The sequence below is a fragment of the Oryzias latipes genome, chromosome 11 (assembly GCF_002234675.1).
Source record: "Oryzias latipes chromosome 11, ASM223467v1".
NCBI lineage: Eukaryota > Metazoa > Chordata > Actinopteri > Beloniformes > Adrianichthyidae > Oryzias > Oryzias latipes.
The window spans coordinates 3,473,679-3,497,940 of record NC_019869.2 but is presented as its reverse complement, the minus strand read 5'-3'; the positions used below and the strand labels follow the sequence as shown (position 1 = coordinate 3,497,940).

At 38.8% G+C, this 24,262-nt stretch overlaps 3 protein-coding genes across 7 annotated transcripts in view; 2 read left to right on the top strand and 1 right to left on the bottom strand.

Annotated features, from left to right (window-relative positions):
- The window catches only part of LOC101155942 (glutamate receptor ionotropic, kainate 5), a 250,105-nt gene that overhangs the window by 85,852 nt on the left and 139,991 nt on the right, over positions 1-24,262 (bottom strand). The gene's annotated exons all lie outside the window — the stretch shown is intronic.
- LOC111948256 lies at positions 1,271-7,243 on the top strand. Of its 2 annotated transcripts, XM_023960346.1 has the most exons (16): positions 1,271-1,752; positions 1,852-1,987; positions 3,123-3,218; positions 3,630-3,995; positions 4,188-4,283; positions 4,366-4,595; positions 4,696-4,874; positions 4,955-5,042; positions 5,145-5,492; positions 5,574-5,691; positions 5,756-5,847; positions 5,932-6,046; positions 6,250-6,339; positions 6,432-6,593; positions 6,702-6,881; positions 6,957-7,243. In XM_023960346.1, exons 1-16 carry the CDS (start codon positions 1,684-1,686, stop codon positions 7,154-7,156), a joined length of 2,565 nt encoding a protein of 854 aa, XP_023816114.1. In that variant the 5' UTR covers positions 1,271-1,683; the 3' UTR covers positions 7,157-7,243. The 2 variants fall into 2 exon arrangements, with proteins under 2 accessions (XP_023816114.1, XP_023816115.1); XM_023960347.1 differs by lacking the exons at positions 1,271-1,752; positions 1,852-1,987 and adding an exon at positions 2,534-2,743.
- Positions 7,469-15,578, top strand: LOC105358592. Of its 3 annotated transcripts, none has more exons than XR_002874213.1 (7): positions 7,469-10,592; positions 10,724-10,942; positions 11,013-11,181; positions 12,533-12,589; positions 13,771-13,838; positions 13,993-14,036; positions 15,094-15,578. XR_002874213.1 is itself a non-coding variant. In XM_023960348.1 (7 exons), exons 2-7 carry the CDS (start codon positions 10,730-10,732, stop codon positions 15,143-15,145), a joined length of 603 nt encoding a protein of 200 aa, XP_023816116.1. In that variant the 5' UTR covers positions 7,471-9,274; positions 10,724-10,729; the 3' UTR covers positions 15,146-15,578. The 3 variants fall into 3 exon arrangements, 1 of the variants encoding a protein (XP_023816116.1); XM_023960348.1 differs by having other exon boundaries at positions 7,471-9,274; XR_002874214.1 differs by lacking the exons at positions 7,469-10,592; positions 10,724-10,942; positions 11,013-11,181 and adding an exon at positions 12,222-12,320.

The window sequence follows — 24,262 nt, the reverse complement described above, 5'->3', positions numbered from 1 at the left end:
GGCGGGACACTTGGCACCGGGCCGTGGGACACTAGGCACCGGTACCGATCCATCCGCGGCACACTTGGCACCGGTACCGATCCATCCGCGGGACACTTGGCACCGGGCCGCGGGACACTTGGCACCGGTACCGATCCATCCGCGGGACACTTGGCACCGGGCCACGGGACACTTGGCACCGGTACCGATCCATCCGTGGGACACTTGGCACCGGGCCGCGGGACACTAGGCACCGGTACCGATCCATCCGCGGGACACTTGGCACCGGGCCGCGGGACACTAGGCATCGGTACCGATCCATCCGCGGCACACTTGGCACCGGGCCGCGGGACACTAGGCACCGGTACCGATCCATCCGCGGGACACTTGGCACCGGGCCGCGGGACACTAGGCACCGGTACCGATCCATCCGCGGCACACTTGGCACCGGGCCGCGGGACACTAGGCACCGGTACCGATCCATCCGCGGCACACTTGGCACCGGGCCGCGGGACACCGGTATCGATCCATCCGCGGAACACTTGGCACCGGGCCACGGGACACTAGGCACCGGGCCGCGGGACACTTGGCACCGGTACCGATCCATCCGCGGGACACTTGGCACCGGGCCGCGGGACACCGGTATCGATCCATCCGCGGAACACTTGGCACTGGGCCACGGGACACTAGGCACCGGGCCGCGGGACACTTGGCACCGGTACCGATCCATCCGCGGGACACTTGGCACCGGGCCGCGGGACACTTGGCACCAGGCGATCCGCGGAAAATTTTTGCACCGGGACGCACAGAAAGAAAAAATAATTTCCATTTTATTGTTTTATTTTTATTTTGAAATTTATTTTATTTTGAAAAGTGACCGGATAAAGTTGCACATGATTACACAGTAGATTTACGTTCATTATTATTATTACTTAAGAGAAAATACCCCCCCCGGTCCACGGTAAACGTGCCCCCCACCCCCACCGGTCTGCGGTAAACGTGTCTTGCGTTTTACCGGTCCGCGGTTGGGGACCACTGTTTTACAACACTTGCGCATTCTTTTCTCGTTCATTTCTGTGGGTCACGTGACTGACAGGTTTCCTAGCAGGAGCCAGGACCCAAAATATAGCGGACATCGCCTGGGTTTTTGATGTGAATTTATTATTATTGGCTTTATAAACACTTTGTTTTATATCACTCAACAAAATAGTATCAACGGAACATTTTTATGTTGCTATGGTGGTAGCTACGGACGCTACCGGCGAACCGGAAGGAAGCCACGGTTTTCTTTTTTTATTGAAAAAGACAATTGAGGTTAACGTTTGAGACAATTTACTGACTTTTGATTCGTTTTAATTGCTTTTACTGCGAGAAATGGACACTAAATTTATTAGTTTTATAGTAATGAGTTCTACTAAATGTTTTTATAGAAAATACCAAGACCAGTCAAAACCGGTGTCCTTTACACCGGCGTCCTAGCTACATTTTTTTTCTTCATACGATTTTTTCTTTGTCATATTTACAGATCCATCTCTAGGAAAAAGAAATTAAACTTTAGTGTAGCCACATGTCTTTTGAGTAATTTAAACAAAAAATATTTACACAAAGCAGGCTTGTTTCGTCAGTCCACGGGTTGGGCAACTAAATGGTGACACCCACTACCTATTTAAACCCCCTGGAGTTTTACATGCTTTGTGGATCGCGATGGAGCCGGTAGGGGACAAAGTCGATGACGCTTTATTTCTCGCAGACGCGCTTATAGAAGAATTCAAGGTGGGTTCGATTTCATTGAATTTTGTAAAAATGAAAAAAAAAAACGTTTATTTATATAACCAGTGACATCGTGTATGTCTTTATAACTTTATTTTGTAGCGTAAACAGCCTGCAGCTGTACAACCGTCGGGAACAGGCCCAGCGACCTTTGTTAGGCACGAGGAGGACGAGTATGGAAATCCTTTGCCTAAACGTCGTAGAACAGGAGAGCGGCGGAAACCTGTTTCATCCAAAAGTGAGTAAACCTGGTCACATTGCTTGTTGCACTTTTAAAACAACAAAGGAAAGGGGATGGAATCAAGGGAAGTAGGAAGCTGCTGACAAGATGGCCACACAAGGTTTGGCATCAGGCACACACGTGGCTTTCGCGGTACAAGTCTAGATTTGTTTTTGTAATTTTGGCAGAACCAGAATAGAATGGGGGGGGGGGGGGGGGCTATTGATACCTCGATTTTTAAAAAGTACTCGGACACCATCCTTTTTGAAAAATTATATTTACATTAAATAAAAAAAACTCATTCAAACGCAATGCATTGTGGTCTAAACATGCCAATGTGGTGAGCATGGACGCACACTCGTTTTGGCAGACTTCCTAGGGGAGTTAAAGGGCACTGGCTTTTGGAATTTAGATTTGGAAAAAGTGGTTAGCTTATAGCACTTTAGGGTGAAAATGGTGAAACAATTTGGGCTACCATTCAGAGAACTAGACTAAGTGGCCCAACCCCCCTGGCGCTCCCGCTGCCCACAAGGCCAGTGACGGGGTGGGGGGACATCATCATCATCGTCATCGTCATCATCATCAATAGCCAATCATGATAGAAGGGGATAAGGCTGTGTGAAACGCCTCCATTTACTCCCACTCTAATAACAAGACCCCACTAGTTCTAAATCCTTTTTAGTCGTACAATACAAATATGGAAAACCTACTTTCCACTGTCTTTGTAAAGGGTGAACTGGAATTTGGCGAGGGATTACTGGAATTTAGTGAAAGGCAAGTTCATTTCAGTGTCTTTTTATTTATTTTTTTATCATGGGCGTTTTCTGTATTATAAAACACATATAGATTGTTTTAGTCTATATGATGCCTAACAGGCCAAGATGTTAGCAGGGTATTATCAAGGCTATCTATGCGTACACCATTCCAAGGACCACAATAATTACCTTTAATATGTTATTAAACTTGTCTCAATTAGGAAGTTCTGGATTTTGAGTAATGTGGCTAGAATTGAAAAACTGCTATAACTTTCTCCATAGTGCACTATCCAAAAATAAGCATTTGTTTCAGCTCTAGGATGCTAAGCAACCAGAACAGTGAAAGGCCTGTATGTCTGGCAGATAATTCTCTTTACTCGTGCTCTTATTTATTTCAGGAACTCCAACAATGGCTCAAAGTCCAACTGTAGACCAATTGTGCATGCCATCTACTAGTGGACAGCAGAGTGTGACAGAACCTTCTCACGATATAGGTAAGTTATTGATACAGTTGTCCTCAGAACTTTTTTTTTCTGAGAACAATTTAAAGTATATTAAAATGTAGTTGATCTACATAGTTTACCTCAATTTTTTTCTGTCTAAACAGTTGCTGCATGAATTCCCCTCAATCCATAACTGCTAAAAAACTATATAATGCAGGAATATCTAGTGGTTGGATGCTAAAATTCGGGCACCATGCTCACTACTTTTTTTTTTAAAGGCGAAGAAAGTCTAATTGATACAACCATTTTGCGACTGCCATTTATAAATCCATTGTGCTCTGAAGATGAAAACATTGTCACGTATTCATAGCCTTTTGGAGTTCTTAATCACGTGGAACACATTTTCAGAATCTACTTTTACATACTGTAACACCCCCCCTGTTTCTTCTTTTTCCTCAATAGGGTCCCTCATCAAAGAGGTTCAAGACCTTCTGGGCCCCGCTGAAGACCCAACTCCATCACACTGGACGGCTAGGAAAGCTTCGTCCTTGGAAAAGTGGACAGTGTTGAGACCTTTTATGGTCGATCAGATGTTGCAATCTGGGAAGCCAAAAGGGGGACAATGCCATCACTGTCGCTCTCAGGTTGCAGTAATAGTGTGTCACGACTGTTTGCCAAGACCACTTTATTGTGCGTCATGTGATTTGGCTGTACATGACAACAGAGTACTTCACAACCGATCAGCGACGGTGGAGGGATTTTATAGGCCACTCCCACCAACCACTTTCATCAAGGAAGAGGGAGGAAAACTTACTTTCCACGAAAGAGGTACTTTTTCTCATTAAAATCACATGGGCCTTTTAAATTTGTTAAATAAATCAAAACCACCCTCAATGCTTGTTTAAAAATCTTTTAAAAAAAAAAAAAAAAAAGATGCATTATTTTTTCCTTTGAGAAATAAAACACATTTGCAGATAATATTTTATGTTTTAACTAATATGAATTGTTTACTTTTACAAGCATGCCTTTTGCCTGTCGTCCTTCCCTGCTGTGACTGCTCTACTGGTCAAACAGAAGTTTCTGCAGGAAAACAAGTGATTCTGATTGGAATGAATGGTAATGTTCCTTTCTTCTTTTTTTCAAAATAATAGTCTTTCAAAGTTATACTGTAATAAAATGTGATTTATTTCTTTTAAAGGACGATACAACCTATCCCTGCCAAATGTTACCTGTTCCTGTGGAAAAACCTGGGATGTTGGCATTGGTGATTTGGTTGAAAGTGGATATTGGCCAGCCACAGTACATTTTGAGACTTTATATACAGTGGATTTGTTCACATCATATGAAGATCTTAAAATTACTGCACCAGGAATGTCAAGGCATGCTTTTGTCGGAATGCTTGAACAGCGCACTAAAGTCTTTGGTCGAGTAAGTTACATAATTGAGGCAACAACTGTGTTTTACATTGACTGTTGTATCTTTAACTTTTGTCTTTTTTTTGTTTTCTTTTCGTTTTGTTTTGAACCAGAGTGGAAAAATATGTGGCGACACCATGCAGAAATCTTTTCTGGAGTGGTCCTATGCCAAATTTGAAGTTGAGAGGCTGTCACTGGTGCATCACTTTAAGTGCCCAGCATGCACCCCCTCCATGTTGGCTGTTGCAGTGGATGGGAACCGCAAACTTTACCGCTTCAGAAGCCAACCAGGGTATGGGGTAAACATTTTCAATGTTATGTTGAATTTTCTATGGATGTAATTTTAACATGTTTTTTTTTTTTTTCCATTAGACCTGATGGATTTTTTGACGGTGTTTTTTTGGCGAAAGATACAGAGGTGGCCTCTTTTGTGGACTATATCCATGGTGCAACACGACATGTAAGGTCGACTTTTTTAAAAGTGTATTAAGTTTCTCAAAATATTCCATGCATCTTAATATACAACAATCAAATTTGTATATCTTTTGGTCATCTGTAATAGAATCCTGGAAAGGGAAGATGTGGAGGAGGCGAGTGGTTAGCAGCACGAGAGTCCTCTCACAAATCTGCCAGCAAAGTGGATGAGGAAGGTGTTGAGGTTGCTGTGTGCCGTCATGGGGTCTTGTTGAAAGGACTCAATATGTTCCGTGGAGAAATTTTTGCATATCCTCTCTTTCTCCAAAAAGAACTTGCTGCTCAGAATGTAGGGTTTTTCTGCTCCGATGTGGTGTGCAAATATTGGCCATATCTGCAGAAGGTTGTGCGCCACTGTCCTGAACTACAGGGGTTGTTGACAATGCATCCTTTCCTCTCAATCATGCATGCTAAAGCACATTCCTGGATGTGTGAGGTAATGATTGCCAACCTCTTTTGCACTATCACTCCAGATATTAAACTCAATGCTAACGGAAACAAATCACATTTGTTGCAGTTGCAGTGGGGAGGTCGAAACCAAGAGGGAGCAGGAATAACAATGGGGGAGGAGGTTGAGCAAGTGAACAGCTTCCTGTCTCGGGCAGCCATATGTTCTAAATACATGTCCAAAGCTGGTAAGTATATTATAAAAATGTATTGTTTTTTGTTATGCTGGGCTAATATATGTTGTGCTTGAAGTACGCACAGATATCCTTACGATACAGGCTATTGGATGGAACAAGCGGAAGGTGGAAAAGCTTGACCAGATTCTAGCAAAAAGATACATCAAGGTAAAAACTAGACATCCATTTTCCATGACTCTTAGACTTCTTTCATTCAAACACTGTTCAACAATGTTGCAATATTTTTGACAGACCGCACAAAGGATTTCTGAAGCATTGGCAGATCTTGATCAACTAACTAAAGAGCTGTCGATACAAGAAGACACTGTCCAGCAATGGGTGTCTGATGTAAAAAATTGGGCTGCAGGTACTGTGAAGCTTATTGGGGGGAAAAAATTATAGACAGACAGACACACAAAAATTGTTCTTTTTTTTTTTAATTCCAATGACATTTATATTAGTAAACCTCCAAATGAATGCCTTTTTATAGAATTTTGGCCCAAGTCAAACTGTCAAAGCACCTTGTGTTCTTAAAATAATTTTAATTACTTCTACTTTTCTCCCCACAAGATTCAACTGGTCATAATGACCTTGAAAAAACCATTGAAGGACTGTATCTGAGCATCAAACAGAGGAAATATGAATTGTATCGCAAGGCTGGTGAGGGGAAAAAAATAAAAAGTTATTGAAAATGTCTGAAATACTCTTGTAAGATAAAGCTGGGTATGCATGAACTTTTTTTTTCCCTCTAGATGGCAACAAACGGCGTCATCTATTACGAAAGAAGATTGCTACAGAAAAGAGAGCCTTAGACGATGCCATCACAAAACGAAACACTGATTTGTCTGAAACAGAGAAATTACCTTCTTCTGATGTGCTTTTGGCTCATGAGAACTATTTCTGGCCTTGGGAATGTACGTTTTTTTTTGTTTTGTTTTTTTATTCAACAAAAAACTTTAATACCTAACTTTAGATGAATTTTAATGGGGATTTGAAATGACTGAAACTGTGCTGAATTTTAGGTCATGGTGACATGGTTAAGAAAAAGCAGCTTTTTGACAAGGTAATGCTGCTGACCAGGTTGAAAGAAGAGAAGGTCATTGTGGTTCGGGAAGTTAAGCAGCACTGGGAGTACCTAAGGAATGCGGTTGGGATGCTTGAAGAGCTTTCTTCTCAGATTTCTGAAGGGATCACTGAGCAAAGTTGGTAAAACATTCTTTTATAAATGAAAATATGGAAAGACACTTGATTTTAATTTGTCTTTTTGTCATCGTCAGGCAACACTGACGCCTTGACAGAGCAAGGACGAGAGGGGCTACTGTGTTTGCTGAAAAGAAGGTCGACAGAACTCCGTGCTCGACAGGATGCTGCACGCAAAATATACCAGAATGTTTTGGGATTGCAAGCATTGTGTTTAGATGACTCTTCCACAGATGAGGAAAACTTAGACAGTAGTTCCTCGGATGAAGATATTTGACACCGCCATGCCCACCCCACCCCCAAATGTCTCCAGAAGAACATAAGTAAACTGTGATAATTGACCAATAAATTCTCTTGAATGAAATTGGTGGATTTTTAATTTTGCACTACTCTTTTTACATTGCATAATTTAAAGGTATTATTAAACTAGTTCTGATATGGATATTATAGTATATGTATGTATATGTGTATACATATATGTAGGTATGTACAGTGAGGTCAATAAGTATTTGATCACCCTGTGATTTAGCAAGTTCTCCCCCTTAGGAAACATGGAGGGGTCTAAAATTTTTCCATTTCCACAGTGAGAGCCAGAATCTAAAGAAACATTCAGAAATCGCATACGATTTTTGTAAACAATTTATTTGTATATTACTGTTACAAATAAGTATTTGAGCACTTAATTATCAGAGATTTCTGACCAGCAAAGACTTGCAGTTCTGCTTTTAAATAGGGCAATTGCCAAGCAGCTTGGTGAGAAAAGGACAACTGTTGGAGCAATTGTCAGAAAATAGAAGAGGCTAATGATGACTGTCAATGTCCCTCGGACTGGGGCCCCTCGCAAGATCTCATCTCGTGGGGTATGGATGATGCGAAGGAAGGTGAAGAATCAGCCCAGGATTACACGGGAGGAGCTGGTCAATGACCTGAAGAGAGCTGGGACCACTGTTTCCAAGGCTATAAGTAATACATTGAAACGTCATGGTTTAAAATCATGTATCGCACGGAAGGTTCCCCTGCTGAAGGCAGCCCATGTCAACGCCCGTCTGAGGTCTGGCAATGACCATCTTGATGATCCAGACGAGTCATTGGAGAAAGTCTTGTGGTCTGAGACCAATATAGCACTTTTTGGTCTCAAATATATTCAGTGTGTTTGGAGGAGAAAGAAGAAGCATCATCCCAAGAACACCATACCTACAGTGAAGCACGGAGGTGGAAGCATCATGCTCTGAGGGTGTTTTTCTGCATAAGGGACAGGACGACTGCACTGTATTAAGGAGAGGATGAACAGGGCTCTGTGTTGTGAGATATTGGGCAAAAACCTCCTAACCTCTGTCAGAGCGTTGTAGATGGGTCGTGGCTGGGTCTTTCATCATGACAATGACCCGAAGCAAACAGCCAAGAAAACCAAGGAGTGGCTCCGTAAGAAGCATATCAAGGTAATGAAGTGGCCTAGCCAGTCTCCAGACCTAAATCCAATAGAGAATCTTTGGAGGGAGCTGAAACTCCGTGTTGCTCAGCGACAGCCCCGAACCCCGACAGATCTAAAGAAGATCTGTAGAGGAGTGGGCCAAAATCCCTAATGCAGTGTGTATTAACCTAGTGAAGAAATATATGAACCGTTTGACCTCTGTAATTGATTAACAACGGCTTCTGTACCAAATATCAAAGTTGTTTAACTCAAGTGATCAAAAACGTATTTGTCACAGACTTTTACAAAGAAATTGTACAACGTGATTTCTGAATGTTTCTTCAGATTCTGTCTCTCACTGTGGAAATGCACATATGATGAAAAATTTAGACACCTCCATGTTTTAAAATTGTGAGAACTTGCTGAATCACAGGGTGATCAAATACTTATTGACCTCACTGTATATAAGTATCAATGTTACTGTTTTTCTTGGAAAACAATGGATCACACATAGGATGTATGATCCATCCCCTTGGGTCCAACCTGAAGCTAAGTATCAGGAGCTGAACATACGTACATTATTTTTTGGGAGTAAATGGCAATATGCAATTTGAATTGATCTCAAGACCTCATCTCTCACATCCACATAAAATTTTGATCATACCGAAAACGTTTAACCCCTTAATATCCATTGATGCACATATGCATATCCATTCCAATATATTTAAATTTTTTCCGCAGGTGTAAATTAATGTAGATGTTAATAGGTAAACAATGTATGAAATTCATAAATTATATATTTTAATGTGACAGGCTCTGAAAGTTTTCAAAGCTAAAGTTTAATTCTATATCAAATGAAAGTATAAAAAGGGGCCTATGCTTTGTTCTTGTGCGCTTGCTTTGAAGAGGGGGAGGGGCGGCAATGACTGCGCGTGAGTAGTTAAAGGACTGGCTTGCCAAGAAGCTGATGCAAGACTACAAACGGTAAGAAATGAACATACATCGGGAAATCTAAACTATTTGAACTTTAAAATAAATACCAATAATCTATAATTTTTTCTGGTCATGCAAGCTTTACCTCTTAGCTAATATTTCAGCTAACCCACGCATGACACAAGTCAAGCAGAACTAACCCCCCCCCACGAACAATATTTTCAGTGACAGTTAACTTTAATGACGGTGTATTACTTTTGTAATTTAGAATTTTAGTTTATAAAATTAATACATCTCTAGACGGAGTCATACTGTTGAATGACATTAGCTAATCTGGCCCGGGTTCTGGCAGCACGCGGGTCGGTCGGTGCCAGCTAATGAAACTACCTCATATATCGATCGCAAGGGTGCTTCTTTGTTGGTCAGAACCTAAACAAAGACGTAGGCAACAGGGTAAGACACGACAACTAGTTCTAACATAAAGAGAAGAATGTAATGAGAAATTGTTTTTCCGGTTTCGGAGTAGTAATGTTTTTGAAGTGCTGGTGGAACGGTTTGGCACCATTTTGGTAATATGTCATAACTGATAATTACTACAAACAAAGTAACTGCCCATTGATTGCTGATTGACAGTACTGCCACAACACAATATCTGGTTTCTGCTATATGTAAATGCTATGTACTTTTGGGATCTTTGTAGTACGTAGTTGTGAAAAATATAATTGTCAATAACCAATAACAACCTACCACAAACATGTGCTTGGTTGTTTAAATTTACAGCTAGTTGTGAATTTCAATGTGAACACTACAATTTATCTAAACACCTTCTCTTAAGTTTTACATTTTAAGTAAATCATTATATAGAACATCTTTCATTTTGACTAATTGTGGAACATACAAAATAAAGTCAATGTATATCTGAAGATAATTTCTATTTCTGTTTATTATTTACATATAGTAAAAGAGTGAAGCAATTGCAGTTTATTTTGACTTAAAAGACTTCATGTTAATTTTCCATTTAACAGGGGTACTAAATAAAGTTAAACTTGACCACATTTAACAATGACTTTATTTTTTCTATTGTCATATCAAATTTGATATGAAGAAGTGTATTCTACAATTCATGAATGAATATTTTGAATAAAATATGAAGTACTAAAGTTAAGACTAGGTCCTCTGTAGGTTTATGTTATTGAAAGCAAACACCCACGAAATTAATAGGTTACAAACAAACAATTAAATGGAATTTCTGCTGTGCCCCAATTTCAACACCTTAGATAGAAACAGCATGTCATTAAGTTTATTTGTTTATATGTTTTTTATGCTGGAAAATAATGCAAATCCAGTGGTTCGACTCCAGAACACAAATGTAAGTTTGTTTGACTAGTCGATCAAATGTATAGTATATACTATTGAACTTAAGTGGGTTTTTTAAATTCAATTTCAGTGTTAATTTTTTTCAAAACATATTTTCTATATATATTTTATATATATTCACAGGTCAAGATGCCACGAGGATCTACAACAAAACTTTGTGTCAGCTGCAAAGCTGTGATTGGTGTGGCAACTAAGACATGTAAAGTATGCCAAACAATCCAGCCAATGAGGCAAAGGCTTGCCAAAAAACTGGAGAAGTTTCAATCCAAAAAGGAGACTTGGTTGCAAAAACACAAGAAAAACAAAACCACCACACATGTTTTGGATGAGGCATCGGTTTTGGTACGTGTTTTATGTCTGCAATTGTATTTTATAATTTTAGTTATTACTGATGATGTAACAATTTTTTTAGGTGGAAAAGTTGAATACTTTGGGACAAAAAGCCGTTGTGTTTATTGCCAGACCTGGAAAGAAAACATCTACGTGGCATACACATGTCATTCACCCTAGGTGGCAATTAACCGATCAAGCTGGACAGTGTCTGGACCGCATGAAAGACCTATATGAGCTAATGATCAATGGTAAGCATTTCTGTCTGAAAATGTTTATAATTTCAGCCCAGTTTGTTCCTAGGATTAGTGCATTCAAATTTGTCATTATTTCTAGAGGTAGAAAAAATAATAACGTTTGACTAATCTAAAACACTTGGAGTATATAGTGATATATTTTTCACGGTTATTGTGCTGCTTTATTTGTCACTTTTGATTTGATTAACTTTAGTTTTTATAGTACCGGTATTATTTTATTCTGTAGAAGGAATTGTAGTACATTAAATCTATCCAATGTGTTGGAATAAATGTATATCTGATCTAAAAAAGTAAAACAAGTTGTAAAATTGTGATATGTTTAAATTTAGCAAATGTATTTCAAGACAAAAAAATTATATGCATAACAAGACAACTGCATTTAGATTATTTTATTTATTTTCCCCATTGAGGTTGGACGAGCCTTCAAATGCCCTCTGGTCCAGTCATCCAGCCTTCAACCTCACCAGCCATTCAACCTTCAACTGCACCATCCATCCAGCCTTCAGCCTCACCAGCCATTCAACCTTCAACTGCACCATCCATCCAGCCTTCAGCCTCACCAGCCATTCAACCTTCAACTGCACCATCCATCCAGCCTTCAGCCTCACCAGCCATTCAACCTTCAACTGCACCATCCATCCAGCCTTCAGCCTCACCAGCCATTCAACCTTCAACTGCACCATCCATCCAGCCTTCAGCCTCACCAGCCATTCAACCTTCAACTGCACCATCCATCCAGCCTTCAGCCTCACCAGCCATTCAACCTTCAACTGCACCATCCATCCAGCCTTCAGCCTCACCAGCCATTCAACCTTCAACTGCACCATCCATCCAGCCTTCAGCCTCACCAGCCATTCAACCTTCAACTGCACCATCCATCCAGCCTTCAGCCTCACCAGCCATTCAACCTTCAACTGCACCATCCATCCAGCCTTCAGCCTCACCAGCCATTCAACCTTCAACTGCACCATCCATCCAGCCTTCAGCCTCACCAGCCATTCGACCTTCAACTGCACCATCCATCCAGCCTTCAGCCTCACCAGCCATTCGACCTTCAACTGCACCATCCATCCAGCCTTCAGCCTCACCAGCCATTCAACCTTCAACTGCATCATCCATCCAGCCTTCAACCAGTATGCAGATTCATAACATTTTAATAATATGGTGACGTAGTCTTCTGAAATACATGTTAAAACCACAACATATTGTAAGATGTTGAAATGGTGTCAAAAGAGCATTCTTTTTGTTTATTTAAATCACACTGGAAAAACTGTGGGCTTAAATGTTTGCATAATATTAATTGAAATCAACAATATAATTTACAGAAAATGTTCTTTATTTCTAGCAGGTGTTCCAGCAAAGAAAAAGAAAAAAAGAGATAACAAGAAAGATTCACCTGGAGGTAAATGGGTTATCTTTTATTTGCTATCAACAGCTTCAGATACAAACATAGACAATGTTATTGTATCTTCTAAATGACATGCTTAATGACCTTAGTCAACTATTTAAAATTGAGGTTACCTTTATGTGGACTTAACAGAGTTATGTGTTCCTCACAAGGATACTTAAAATGCTAGCAGCAAAAAATTGACAAACAGTGATAACAAAAAGACTAGAAAAAGAAAATAAAAAGCTAATGTTCTATTAACAAAAAAGAAATTGCTGCAACATATCTAAAATTATATTTTATATATATACATAAAATATAATTTCAGTTATGTTGCAGCAATTTCTTTTTTGTTAATAGAACATTAGCTTTTTTATATATATGTGTGTGTATATATATATATATATATATATATAAAATATACTTTCAGTTATGTTGCAGCAGATTAATTTAACTTTTTGATAGTTTGACTGTCAAATCTATATTAATATCATATATTTAATTGACATTATTTTTACATGTAACTTGTTCATGAAAAAATAAATGTGACATTCATAATCTACTTTTGCGAAGAAGGTCATGTTATCATTAGGATTTGTTAGTATGTTGTGTGAAATGTTTGCAAAATCACTCAAAAAGTGATTTACAGGTTTTGACTTAATTTTCAGCAACAGTTATAAATGACCTAAGGAAAAACTGTTGTGATCTGGCCATTTCTTTGTTTTTTTTGAACATATACAAATACTGTGTAGTAGCTTATAACCACAACTAAATGGTGAAGCTGTGCATGCTATAAGTGCTTCTAATTAGTGATGGAGAAAACAAAGCTTCCCAAAGCTCTAAATTCAACTGTTTCAAAAAAAAGTTTAGTGTTTGAGAAGCATTTGTCTCAATGAAAATCAGCTGGCCAGACTTCATTACTGCTTCAAAATAAGAAGGCAATAAGAAGACAGTGAACTGAGATAGTAATTAGTTATTTGATGCTATACAGCTTTAAAAAAAAATTTTTTATAATTTAGTTGTCACAGACTATGTGTCCATGTATAAAATACATTACAGCATTTAGTGTTTGCTTTTGCAAAACCACAGACAACATGAAGTTTCATTTGGAAATTCATCATACAAATGTTTTCCCAAACATTTTCCTACTGTTTACTTTCTTTGAAACCTTTATATTGTGCTTTTTATATTTTCAGAGTGCAGCCATGGGGGAGAAGATCAGTTTTACCCAGTGAAGCAGGTCTTGAAGACAAAAAAGCAGAAGGTTATTTTTATTTCTTATCTGAAGTAGAAATGTGTACTTTTCATCTGCCTTTCATATGAATGTATGAAATACAATTTACGGCATCACAATTCTTAAGTGTAATAATATGATGGCCTATGTTTAAAAAATCATTTTTTAAATTTACTTTTATCAGGGGAAATTAATGGAGTTTGTTGAATGGGAGCCATGTTCCATGTGGTATGTATAATTTTTTTTTTGTTTATTTATAGATTGTATAAGAGGAGGCTGTGCATGATGTGGAGCCAGTGTAGTTATTAGCCTTGTAGCAGTGCTCTGGACCACCTGAAAACATTCATGTGATTTCCTATTTAAACATGTAGCTATTAAGTTACAAATAATACAGCATGATAAAATTAATGCATGGGAAATCATATCCCTTTTAGATTTTGATACAGTTGGACTCAATTTGACAATAGTTCTTATATGATTAAAAGACAAACACTGAACCAGAGACATGAGACAAGACTCTACACCAGGGGTGTCAAACTCATTTTCACCGAGGGCCACATCAGCAAAGTGGTTGTCCTCAAAGGGCCAGATATAATTTATACATGTAAGTAAATGTAATAAAAAATAAATTTAGCTACTCCTTAATGTGGAATAACTTATTATGTATTTAGTATAACTTTTTAAAATGACAATTTCAGTTGCATAGAAAACATGTTTGCTTGTTACTCCAGCATAAATCTTTTTAAATTTGATTCTATCAGGTTAGGTTATATGGAAAGTGTTTAAGTCCTAATATATAGCCCAATCTGATATTTCAAGTCAGATTCCCCCTAGATATGAATAAATACACACCAATTTTTTATTTTTTATTTAAGAAATTTAAAACTTTTATGCTTTTGGGGGCCACTTAAAATGACAAGGCAGGCCACATTTGGCCCGCGGGCCTGGAGTTTGTCACATTTGCTCTAGAGACTCTAGAGACAGGGTCCAGGGTTAACCCAAGGTTCCTGACTAAAGAGTTAATTAACAAATTAGGCAAGGATACTTAATTGTCGCAGGGACATATTTTCAGGGGAACAAACAAGGACATAAACAATATATAATATACATATGACCATACAAATGTGTCAGTCAAATTAGAAAATGATAAATGAATTTGCAGTAACATAACTGTGAGCATGGTAGCATAAAGTACAAACTGGAGTTCACTGGAGCTTGTTGTCTTTTATTGTAATGTTGTCATTAACTGTTTTTATGTATTCATTGATTTATGTATTTTTTGCAGTGGGAAAACATGGTCTCCACAGTGGGTGGAAAAAAGGAACACCAAAAAATAAACCCCAAAGGCACCTCTGTTGATCAGATTGACCTTTTAAATTATTATTGTTGTTTGTGTTACTGCTTTCTAATTGTTGTTAATAAAAATGTTCAAATGAAAGGGTTTGATCTACATTTTTTATTGCTCAACATGCTCACATGTATGATATACCATAGAGGTAGGACACATTTGTTGTGAAATTCTAAACAAAAGTTTACAATAAAAAACATACAAAAAATTTGTCATATAACCAGATATCAGGTTTTTGTGTTGGATTGTCACAGCTATGGCAATTGCAAATGATCATACCTCAAGTTATAATGATACATACTTAATAGTAAATCATTTTTGGTATTTAGTATAATGAAATAAGAGCAAAGATGTAATGCATGGAGCTGTATTGTGCAACCTAAATAGATGAATGTATATTTGAGGTAAAAAAAAAAAAAAAACACACTGTTCTTCCAGGTCGTCATTTGCCTTTTTAGCTTCCCCCATTTATTAATTATACAGACGTATATTCTTTACAATTTCAAAGACAGATAAAAGAAATAGCATTTATAAAAGAAAAACCTTGGAATCATAAACATAAACCAAGTGGTAAACGTAGATTGTCAGTTTATTTCAGTAAAGCAATTAAAACGAATCAAAAGTCAGTATGAATAATCAAAATAGCGTTTTCCCCCAAAACAAAAAGTTACTTCCGAACGCAAGACTTATGGGTAGTACCGTTTTAGTGGGTTGAGTTGAGTTTGTGAAATCTAATTGCATTCCTCTTGTGAAAAGCTGTTTTCGAGTAAAAGTAATAATAATTTGACACAATAATAACCGCAAATTAACCGTGGCTTCCTTCCGGTTCGCCGGTAGCGTCCGTAGCTACCACCATAGCAACATAAAAATGTTCCGTCGATACTATTTTGTTGAGTTATATGAAGGAATGTACGTAGAAAAAATATATAGGTATCAAATACAATTGGAAGCTACATAATGTTGAAAACAACTGTATGATTCTCGCTAGAAAATGCATCAAAACAAAGTGTTTATAAAGCCAATAATAATAAATTCACATCAAAAACCCAGGCGATGTCCGCTATATTTTGGCTCCTGGCTCCTGCTAGGAAACCTGTCAGTCACGTGACCCACAGAAATGAACGAGAAAAGAATGCGCAAGTGTTGTAAAACAGTGGTCCCCAACCGCGGACCGGTAAAACGCAAGACACGTTTACCGCAGACCGGTGGGGGTGGGGGGCACGTTTACCGTGGACCGGGGGGGGGGGGTATTTTCTCTTAAGTAATAATAATAACAATAATAATAATGAACGTAAATCCACTGTGTAATCATGTGCAACTTTATCCGGTCACTTTTCAAAATAAAATAAATTTCAAAATAAAAATAAAACAATAAAATGGAAATTATTTTTTCTTTCTGTGCGTCCCGGTGCAAAAATTTTCCGCGGACCGCCTGGTGCCAAGTGTCCCGCGGCCCGGTACCGGTCCGCGGCCCGGTGCCTAGTGTCCCGCGGCCCGGTGCCAAGTGTCCCGCGGATGGATCGGTACCGGTGCTTAGTGTCCTGCGGCCCGGTGCCAAGTGTCCCGCGGATGGATCGGTACCGGTGCCAAGTGTCCCGCGGCCCGGTGCCAAGTGTCCCGTGGCCCGGTGCCAAGTGTCCCGCGGATGGATCGGTACCGGTGCCTAGTGTCCCGCGGCCCGGTGCCTAGTGTCCCGCGGATGGATCGGTACCGGTGCCAAGTGTCCCGCGGCCCGGTGCCAAGTGTCCCGTGGCCCGGTGCCAAGTGTCCCGCGGATGGATCGGTACCGGTGCCTAGTGTCCCGCGGCCCGGTGCCAAGTGTCCCGCGGATGGATCAGTACCGGTGCCTAGTGTCCCGCAGCCGGGTGCCAAGTGTCCCGCGGCCCGGTGCCAAGTGTCCCGCGGATGGATCGGTACCGGTGCCTAGTGTCCCGTGGCCCGGTGCCAAGTGTCCCGCGGATGGATCGGTACCGGTGCCTAGTGTCCCGCAGCCGGGTGCCAAGTGTCCCGCGGCCCGGTGCCAAGTGTTCCGCGGATGGATCGGTACCGGTGCCAAGTGTCCCGAGGCCCGGTGCCAAGTGTCCCGAGGCCCGGTGGCTTGGGTCCACTGTTGTAAAATAAAGACGTTTCGCCCTGTGGACTAACGTAGGTGTAAACGTTTGTTTTTCACAATTTAGAGCCCCTAAAAAAACGTTTTCACAGAGCGAAAAAAGACAACTAAAAACTGCATTTTTATAAAAGCCTTCTGAAAGTAAATGGTATATTTCTCACTAGAAATGTTGTCAGAATAAAGATTAGTCCTTAAAAAATCCTGTTTTGTGGGATTTTCTACCGAAAAATGAACGAGCATCCGCCATGTTTTTTTTCACGGCAGGCAAAACCTCAGAAGTCACGTGATCCTGAGAAGGCTAATAGAAAATGAATAGGAAAATGAAACGTAAGTGTCTCACAAGTTACGGGCCGTTTTTGTGAACCTGTCACGTATTTCCATGTGGACAAATGTAGCTACTACACATTTTAGGATGAGACTGGGTTGGCTATGATTGTGTCATATGAGGTTGTGGAACTTCTTATTTCTTGGTCCCAGATTTTGTCAAATAAATTTCCCGTCAAAATGCGACTTATAGTCCAGTGCGACTTATCTGTGTTTTTTTCCACTTTATAATGCATTTTTGGGCTGGTGCGACTTATACTCCGGAGCGACTTATAGTCCGGAAAACACAGACTATAAGTATTTGCCTTGTTTCTGTTCAGCAAACTCATGTCATAAATTATGCATAATTTCAGACAAAGATCACAAACTGACTTCTAACAGTTGGATCATAGGAACCATAAGCTTTTAGAGTCTTTTTTTCTGGTATCAAACCCAAGACATCCTTAAAGATAAGTTTCTTTTTATTTTTTTTCTGAATCTCACAAGAATTAAGTGGATTAGCACTTCATCGGCTCTTGTCTTTAGAGCATTGACTCACGCTGCGTTTGTTCGTCGCTCTAATCCTGCTTCTAGCTCCTCACAAAAGCTTTTCTTTGCTCTCGGCCAGGATGAAGTTGGCACTTCAGCAGTAGCAGATTTCCTGGCTTAAGATGGATTCTTGATGGTCAAAACAAAGGGAGCTGGTTTCATGTTTTTATTTTTATTTGTTTTACCAAATCCAGCCTTAAACTACAACAGTTTTAGTGTGTGTGTGTGTGTGTGTGTGGGTCCATTAATGTTGTCTGTACTGCTAATGGTAAAATGCATAGAGGGCTTGGCAAAATGAGAGGAAGTTAAAGAAAATACAGTAGAAGGGGTTTTACTAAATCCCTAAGTTTGTATATTGCACTTTTTAGAGGATTTATGGGTAAAGAAAATACAGCAACAAGACTAGACTGAACTGTGGAGCTAGAAAGTCATCGTGCATTCATCTTCTAAACCCCTTTTGTCCCTTTCTGGGCTGCCAAAGCCTATCCTGGCCACTCATGGGCGAAGGTAGGTGACATCTCGGACAGGTTACCAGTCTGACACAGGGCAGAAAGTCGTCAACATGTGAGTATTAAGCTTTCACTTTTCATCTGCTTTAGAGTATTGGACTAGAGCAGTGTTTTACCCATTCACTGATCTAAAAACATTTTCTATCTCAAGGATATCAGCTCTGTGTTCATCCACACAGGTCCTGATAAAACACCTAGTAGTTAGGAATATGAAAGATCATAAAATACTTTTTTCTTTGTGTTATTTGATTCTATTAAAGACACTTTGATAAGAATGACGGTATCGCGATTTAGCCTTTTAGTGGCCAACAGACACATATAAACCAAATTGAAACAATTTACTCATCTAAAAAGAAATAATATGTTTTTGTTAAAGTTTTCAAAGACTTTATCTTTGATTAAGACAAAAGAAAAACTAATAAAACTTCAACATGTTCACTTTTTGTGTAGCTACAACAAACATAAATATAATGTTAATTTTTTATCAAACATATTGTGATCATATAATTGTTCAAAAATACAGTTGCCTTTGCACTAACATTGAAATAAATTAAAAAATAAATAAATCATTATTTAGATCGAATATATATATATATATATATATATATATATATATATATATATATATATATATATATATATATATATATATATATATATATATATATATATATATTTGTGAGGTTACATAAAATTCCATGTTAATAAACTGAAGGGAAAAACAACTATCAGGGTAAAATTTAAAATAATTTATTTGAAAATTATTACTAAAAACTAACTTAACTTTTATTACATCTTTTAGAAAAAAAAGCTGCAGCTTCCAACTTTTTCTGCCACATTTATCACATAAATGCACGTGACATTGTGGACGGACTGTCCATCAATACAGACTATGAGTTTATCCTTATTTTAATTTTGGATGCTGGTGTGCCGCGGGATTTTTGTCAAGGATAAAGTGTGCCATGGCTGAAAAAAAGGTTGAAAAAGACTGGACTAGAGTTTTCTGTATCTGTAAAAGAGCAGATATAAAACTAAAAGAAACCCAAAATGGACTTAAATCTGAGCACTGGATGGATTGTTTTCTGGAGCGTAGTTCATGCTCATTTCCCAGCTTCTGTGGACATCAGGCTATTATAGTGGCGAGCAAAGACACGGCAGAACAAGACGAAAAAATCAAAGTGAATGTGCTCCAGAGACTCATTAATAAGGAGAAGGTCTGCTGCGGCTGCTGGGGTTTTTTCTATGTTTGATTTATATTTCTTTAATTATTAAAATCTCTCAGAGAAAAGCAAAAGCCAATTTATCTTGTGCTTCCTCAAAAATTACCGTAGTTTGTAGTTGAGCAGAACACGAAGAGAATCCAACACCATGTTTTTCTGGAGTTTTCTTTTTTATCATGAAATTCTCTGTAAACTTTGTTAAAACTTATCTCACATTTTAAATTCTTAAGCAAATTAAAGTGGTAAAATTGCTGGTTTAAAGAATTGCTTGTTTGTGATGATTCTTATTTGATACTTGGAGAGATTTTTTAGATACAAGAATTATAAATTTGGAAGTCCTTGTTTCTAGATATTAGTATTTAATTATAAGATTTCTTAAGTCAATTTTATTTGCTGCATGGACAGACCATGTTACTGATTTTCTTCTTAAGATTAGTGTTTTCCTTTTTCTTTTTGCAGTTTTAGAGCCACCAAAAAAAGTAGAATTATGAGATTTAAAGTCATAAATTTATGAGAAAAAAACTCATAAATTTATGAGATTCAAATGTAACAATAATGTAACAATAATAAAATCTTACAATAATTAGATTTTGAGTCACCAAAGGGATCAGAATTTCTTTATTCTTGAAACTTAGCTGGAAATAAAACTTCACAAAATGCTCCATATCTTTTATCTTCAAGTAATGCTCAGGTAGCACTTACTTAGTACTTTGTTATTTTTTCTCTTTAATTTATTACCTTATTCTCGTAAATTTAAGTGTTTCAAAGTCGTGAATTTATGACTTTTTTCTTTTTTGTTCCCACTATCAGATAGCAGATGTGGAGTTTTTCTTTCTCCTAAAATTCAGAAAGTTGTTCAGCGTCAAATTCCTAACTATGGATGCAGCTGCTAAAAGTTCCTTATTTGTTTTTTTTTTTTTTTTTTTTTTTTTTTTTTTTTTTCTCTTGAAGAAAAAAAAATAAGAAAAAAAAAAAAAGTTCCTTATTTGTTCTTGATTGATACGAGGTCAGTCCCCCAAACAAAAACGCATGCAGGACATTTCCGCGGACTGTGCGCTGCTGCGCTATTGACATAACTATGGACATACGCATCCAAATCAGTAAACTGTTGAAGGAAAAATGACAGAGGGGAGCTTTTAATCGTGTTGTGATCTCACACATTCTAATTTCAAGTCAAAAGTCCCATAAATGTGTTCACTGCATTGACTTATCCCCTGGGGGAGTAATGAGCTGCAAATACAGCCCGGCCCAGGAACCATTTGGTGATTTAACCCTCCTAATCCAACCCATTAATGCTGAGTGTCAAGCAGAGAGGTATTGGGGTCCCATTGGGTCCTTGGTACGACTCGGCGGTGGACTTGAACTCATAAACCTTTAGTCTCAGGATGGACACTCTTCCATAGGGCCACTGAGTTGGAGCTGGTCCTTTCAAAAGTACCTTGTATGAAAAAGTGTGGCCAGCACAGACTAAATGATGATATATTCAGACATTGACATCCTTTATGAAATGTTGGCTCACTGAGGAACAAAACAATAAAAATTGATAGTGAGATTCCATTTTATGACACTAAAGATTTAATTTTATCATCTTTACACTGCATCACTGGACACCAATGTCATTCTTCGCCCACCTCGCAGCTTTTGCAATTTGAAGAGACCCTTCTGCTCATTGTTTCCTGCATAATCTGGATTGCTCTCCAACAAGTGGAAACAAAAGCTGGATCGCATTCAATTTTTACCCAGGTGACAAAATCCTGCAGCTCCTGTTGGCCTGCCTGTTGTTGTCCAAATGCCATGCTGCATTTTTTTTAAAAACAACAACGGCACTATAAATCGAGTCAAAGTGCAGCACTATGGGTTTATTCTGAAACACAGTCATCCAACTCCTTTTAATCAAGACAAAAGGGACTGGTTTTGTTAGAGCCCTAGAAGCAGCGGCTCTAAAAAATTGACTAACAGGCTTGTTGTCACATTCCACCTCTGAGCTCCGTGTAGTTGACATTATTTGATATGAGAGAAGAAGTGTGGACTCTGGGGGTTGGAGGTAGGTCGGCAGATTCAACAAGACATGACAAAAGAGAGAACAACACTCTACAAATCGCACGACTGGCTTGCAACTGGGATCACAACATCACCGCAATCCCCTTGTGGCCAAAGTCTCCACAGAGGAAAACTGGGCACCTTTGCACCAGAAGAAGGAAATGTCATTTTTACAGACGCATTCATCATCATCTTTTATTTATCCTTGTAAAATGTTTTTTTTTCAACTTACTTAAGAGATAAAGATCTAACCTGTAATTACAGCTTTCTATACATTTCTAAAGCAAATGAGTTTGTCCTGCAGAATCTGTCAGTCTTATTTGCCTTTTTTTTCGCAGGAGCTTTCAATCACTCCATGAACTTACAAAAACCACAAGTCAATGCAAGTACAGCCTGCTTTGGCTCTAATGGAAAACTCGTCTGTGTCTTATTCAGTTAGTTCAGTTTAGAATTTTTCCATTGAATTGTATGTATTCCTGATCCTTTTTATTTTATGTAATACCCTACATTTATCTGAGCCAGTTTAGATCGTGCTGGGGAGCCAGTTTAGCTCGTGCTGGTTTGCGGCGCCTTCCGTCCGTGAAACCCGGGTTCGACTCCAGGCTGCTCCCTGTTCCCTTCTCTACCTCTGCCGGTTCCAAGCCCGGTTAGAGAAGGTTGCGTGAGGAAGGGCATCCGGCGTAAAACATTGCCAAATTTACCATGCGACTTGTTTGCTGTGGCGACCCCGGATGGGAGAAGCCGAAAGTGGAAGAAAAGAAGTTTAGCTCGTGCTGGTTTGCGGTGCCTTCCGTCCGTGAAACCCAGGTTCGACTCCGACCTGCTCCCTGTTTCCTTCTCTGCTTCTATGCCGGTCCCAAGCCCAGTTGCTTTGAGAAGGTTGCATCAGGAAGGGCATCCGGCGTAAAACATTGCCAAGTTTACCATGCGACTCGTTCGCTGTGGCGACCCCTGATGGGATAAGCCGATAGAGAAACAACAACCCTACATTTATCTGCACAAAGTCCATCGAGGTGTTGTTGTAATTTTGGGCTTGATTGAGGTCTTAGATTGTTTTCTCTCAAACGTTTAATATTTACAGCCATAGAATCCTGAAACCCACCTCAAATGTGCCAAAAAATTGAACTGAAATTGTTCTTTCATATTCTTTTTGTGCCATAGTAAAATGTAATAATCCATTTGATCAAATGCCTGGTTTACAGCCAAAATTACAGTCCATTTTTATGATCGCAATCATTTTTTTTTTTTTGCATTTTAGCACATTTAAATAAGATAAAGCAAAGATACTGGAAGTTATAAATCAAAAACATGAAATAATTCTGTTATTTTATGTATTTAACAGCATTTTAGATCCTAAAAATCTAGTTAAAAAAAGACAATAATAATCTTTCAGTACACATGTTACACAAAGTTCAGACCACATATTTTCCCATGAAACCAGATTATCCATGTATTATTATTTTAATATTTAGTCAGCGGCTCTTATCAAAGTCACAACAGTTACATGTTTATATGTAAGATAGTTGGCTAAATGCCAAGTCTATTATTGAAAGACGAATTGAAAGTTGCCAAATAAGAATTTGCTGATCAGATTCATGAACAGAAATGTAATAATTATTCAAACAGCTAAGTCTATTATAAAGTTCAGAGTTGGGAAAGTTTTGAAAATTCTTTAAAAAAACACTAGTCTTACAAGTTAACAAAAATAAAAAAAATAAAACCAGAGAAACAGCTGAAAAAGATTTTTATTATTTTTTTCTTTGTGCCATTTTCTTTATGCCAATCTGATTGCCAATTTCCACTCTAAATAGAAACGTTTCAAAAGGATGAAAAAATCCATTAAAGGGCCTTTATCATGCTATTTTTAAACCTTTATGAGTAAACTAATTCATATACTGTATATAAATATAATATTACCTTTGGCACACTAAAGAACGCTTTTTTTATTGAAAGATAAGTTATTTTCACATCTGATTTTTCTACCCAGCAGAAAGACGACTTGATCTCTGAGGCTCCGCCTTTCACTCCCTGTGGGTGCCGCCCATTTCACGACATCAGCCTAGAGCCGCCTCGGCAGCGTGTCTGTGTTTGGCTCATGAAAACAAATGACATCTGAAGTTTTGCAAAGATGAATATACATATTGTAAAAAATGAAAGCTTTTAGCCGATCACCGCTTTTTCCACTGAGAAAGTGGGTGCGTCCGTTAGCCTGGGGGCGGTGCTGGCAGCGCAGACTCTTCCTAGAAGGGGCGGTTCCTCACTTATCTGGGTCACAATGTGAGGACCCACTCGATTGGTGGATTGGGAGGGGCTGGTGCTCAGAGCGCAGGTTTTTAGAGGATGTGTGAATGCAAAATACCACTTTGGGGTCGATT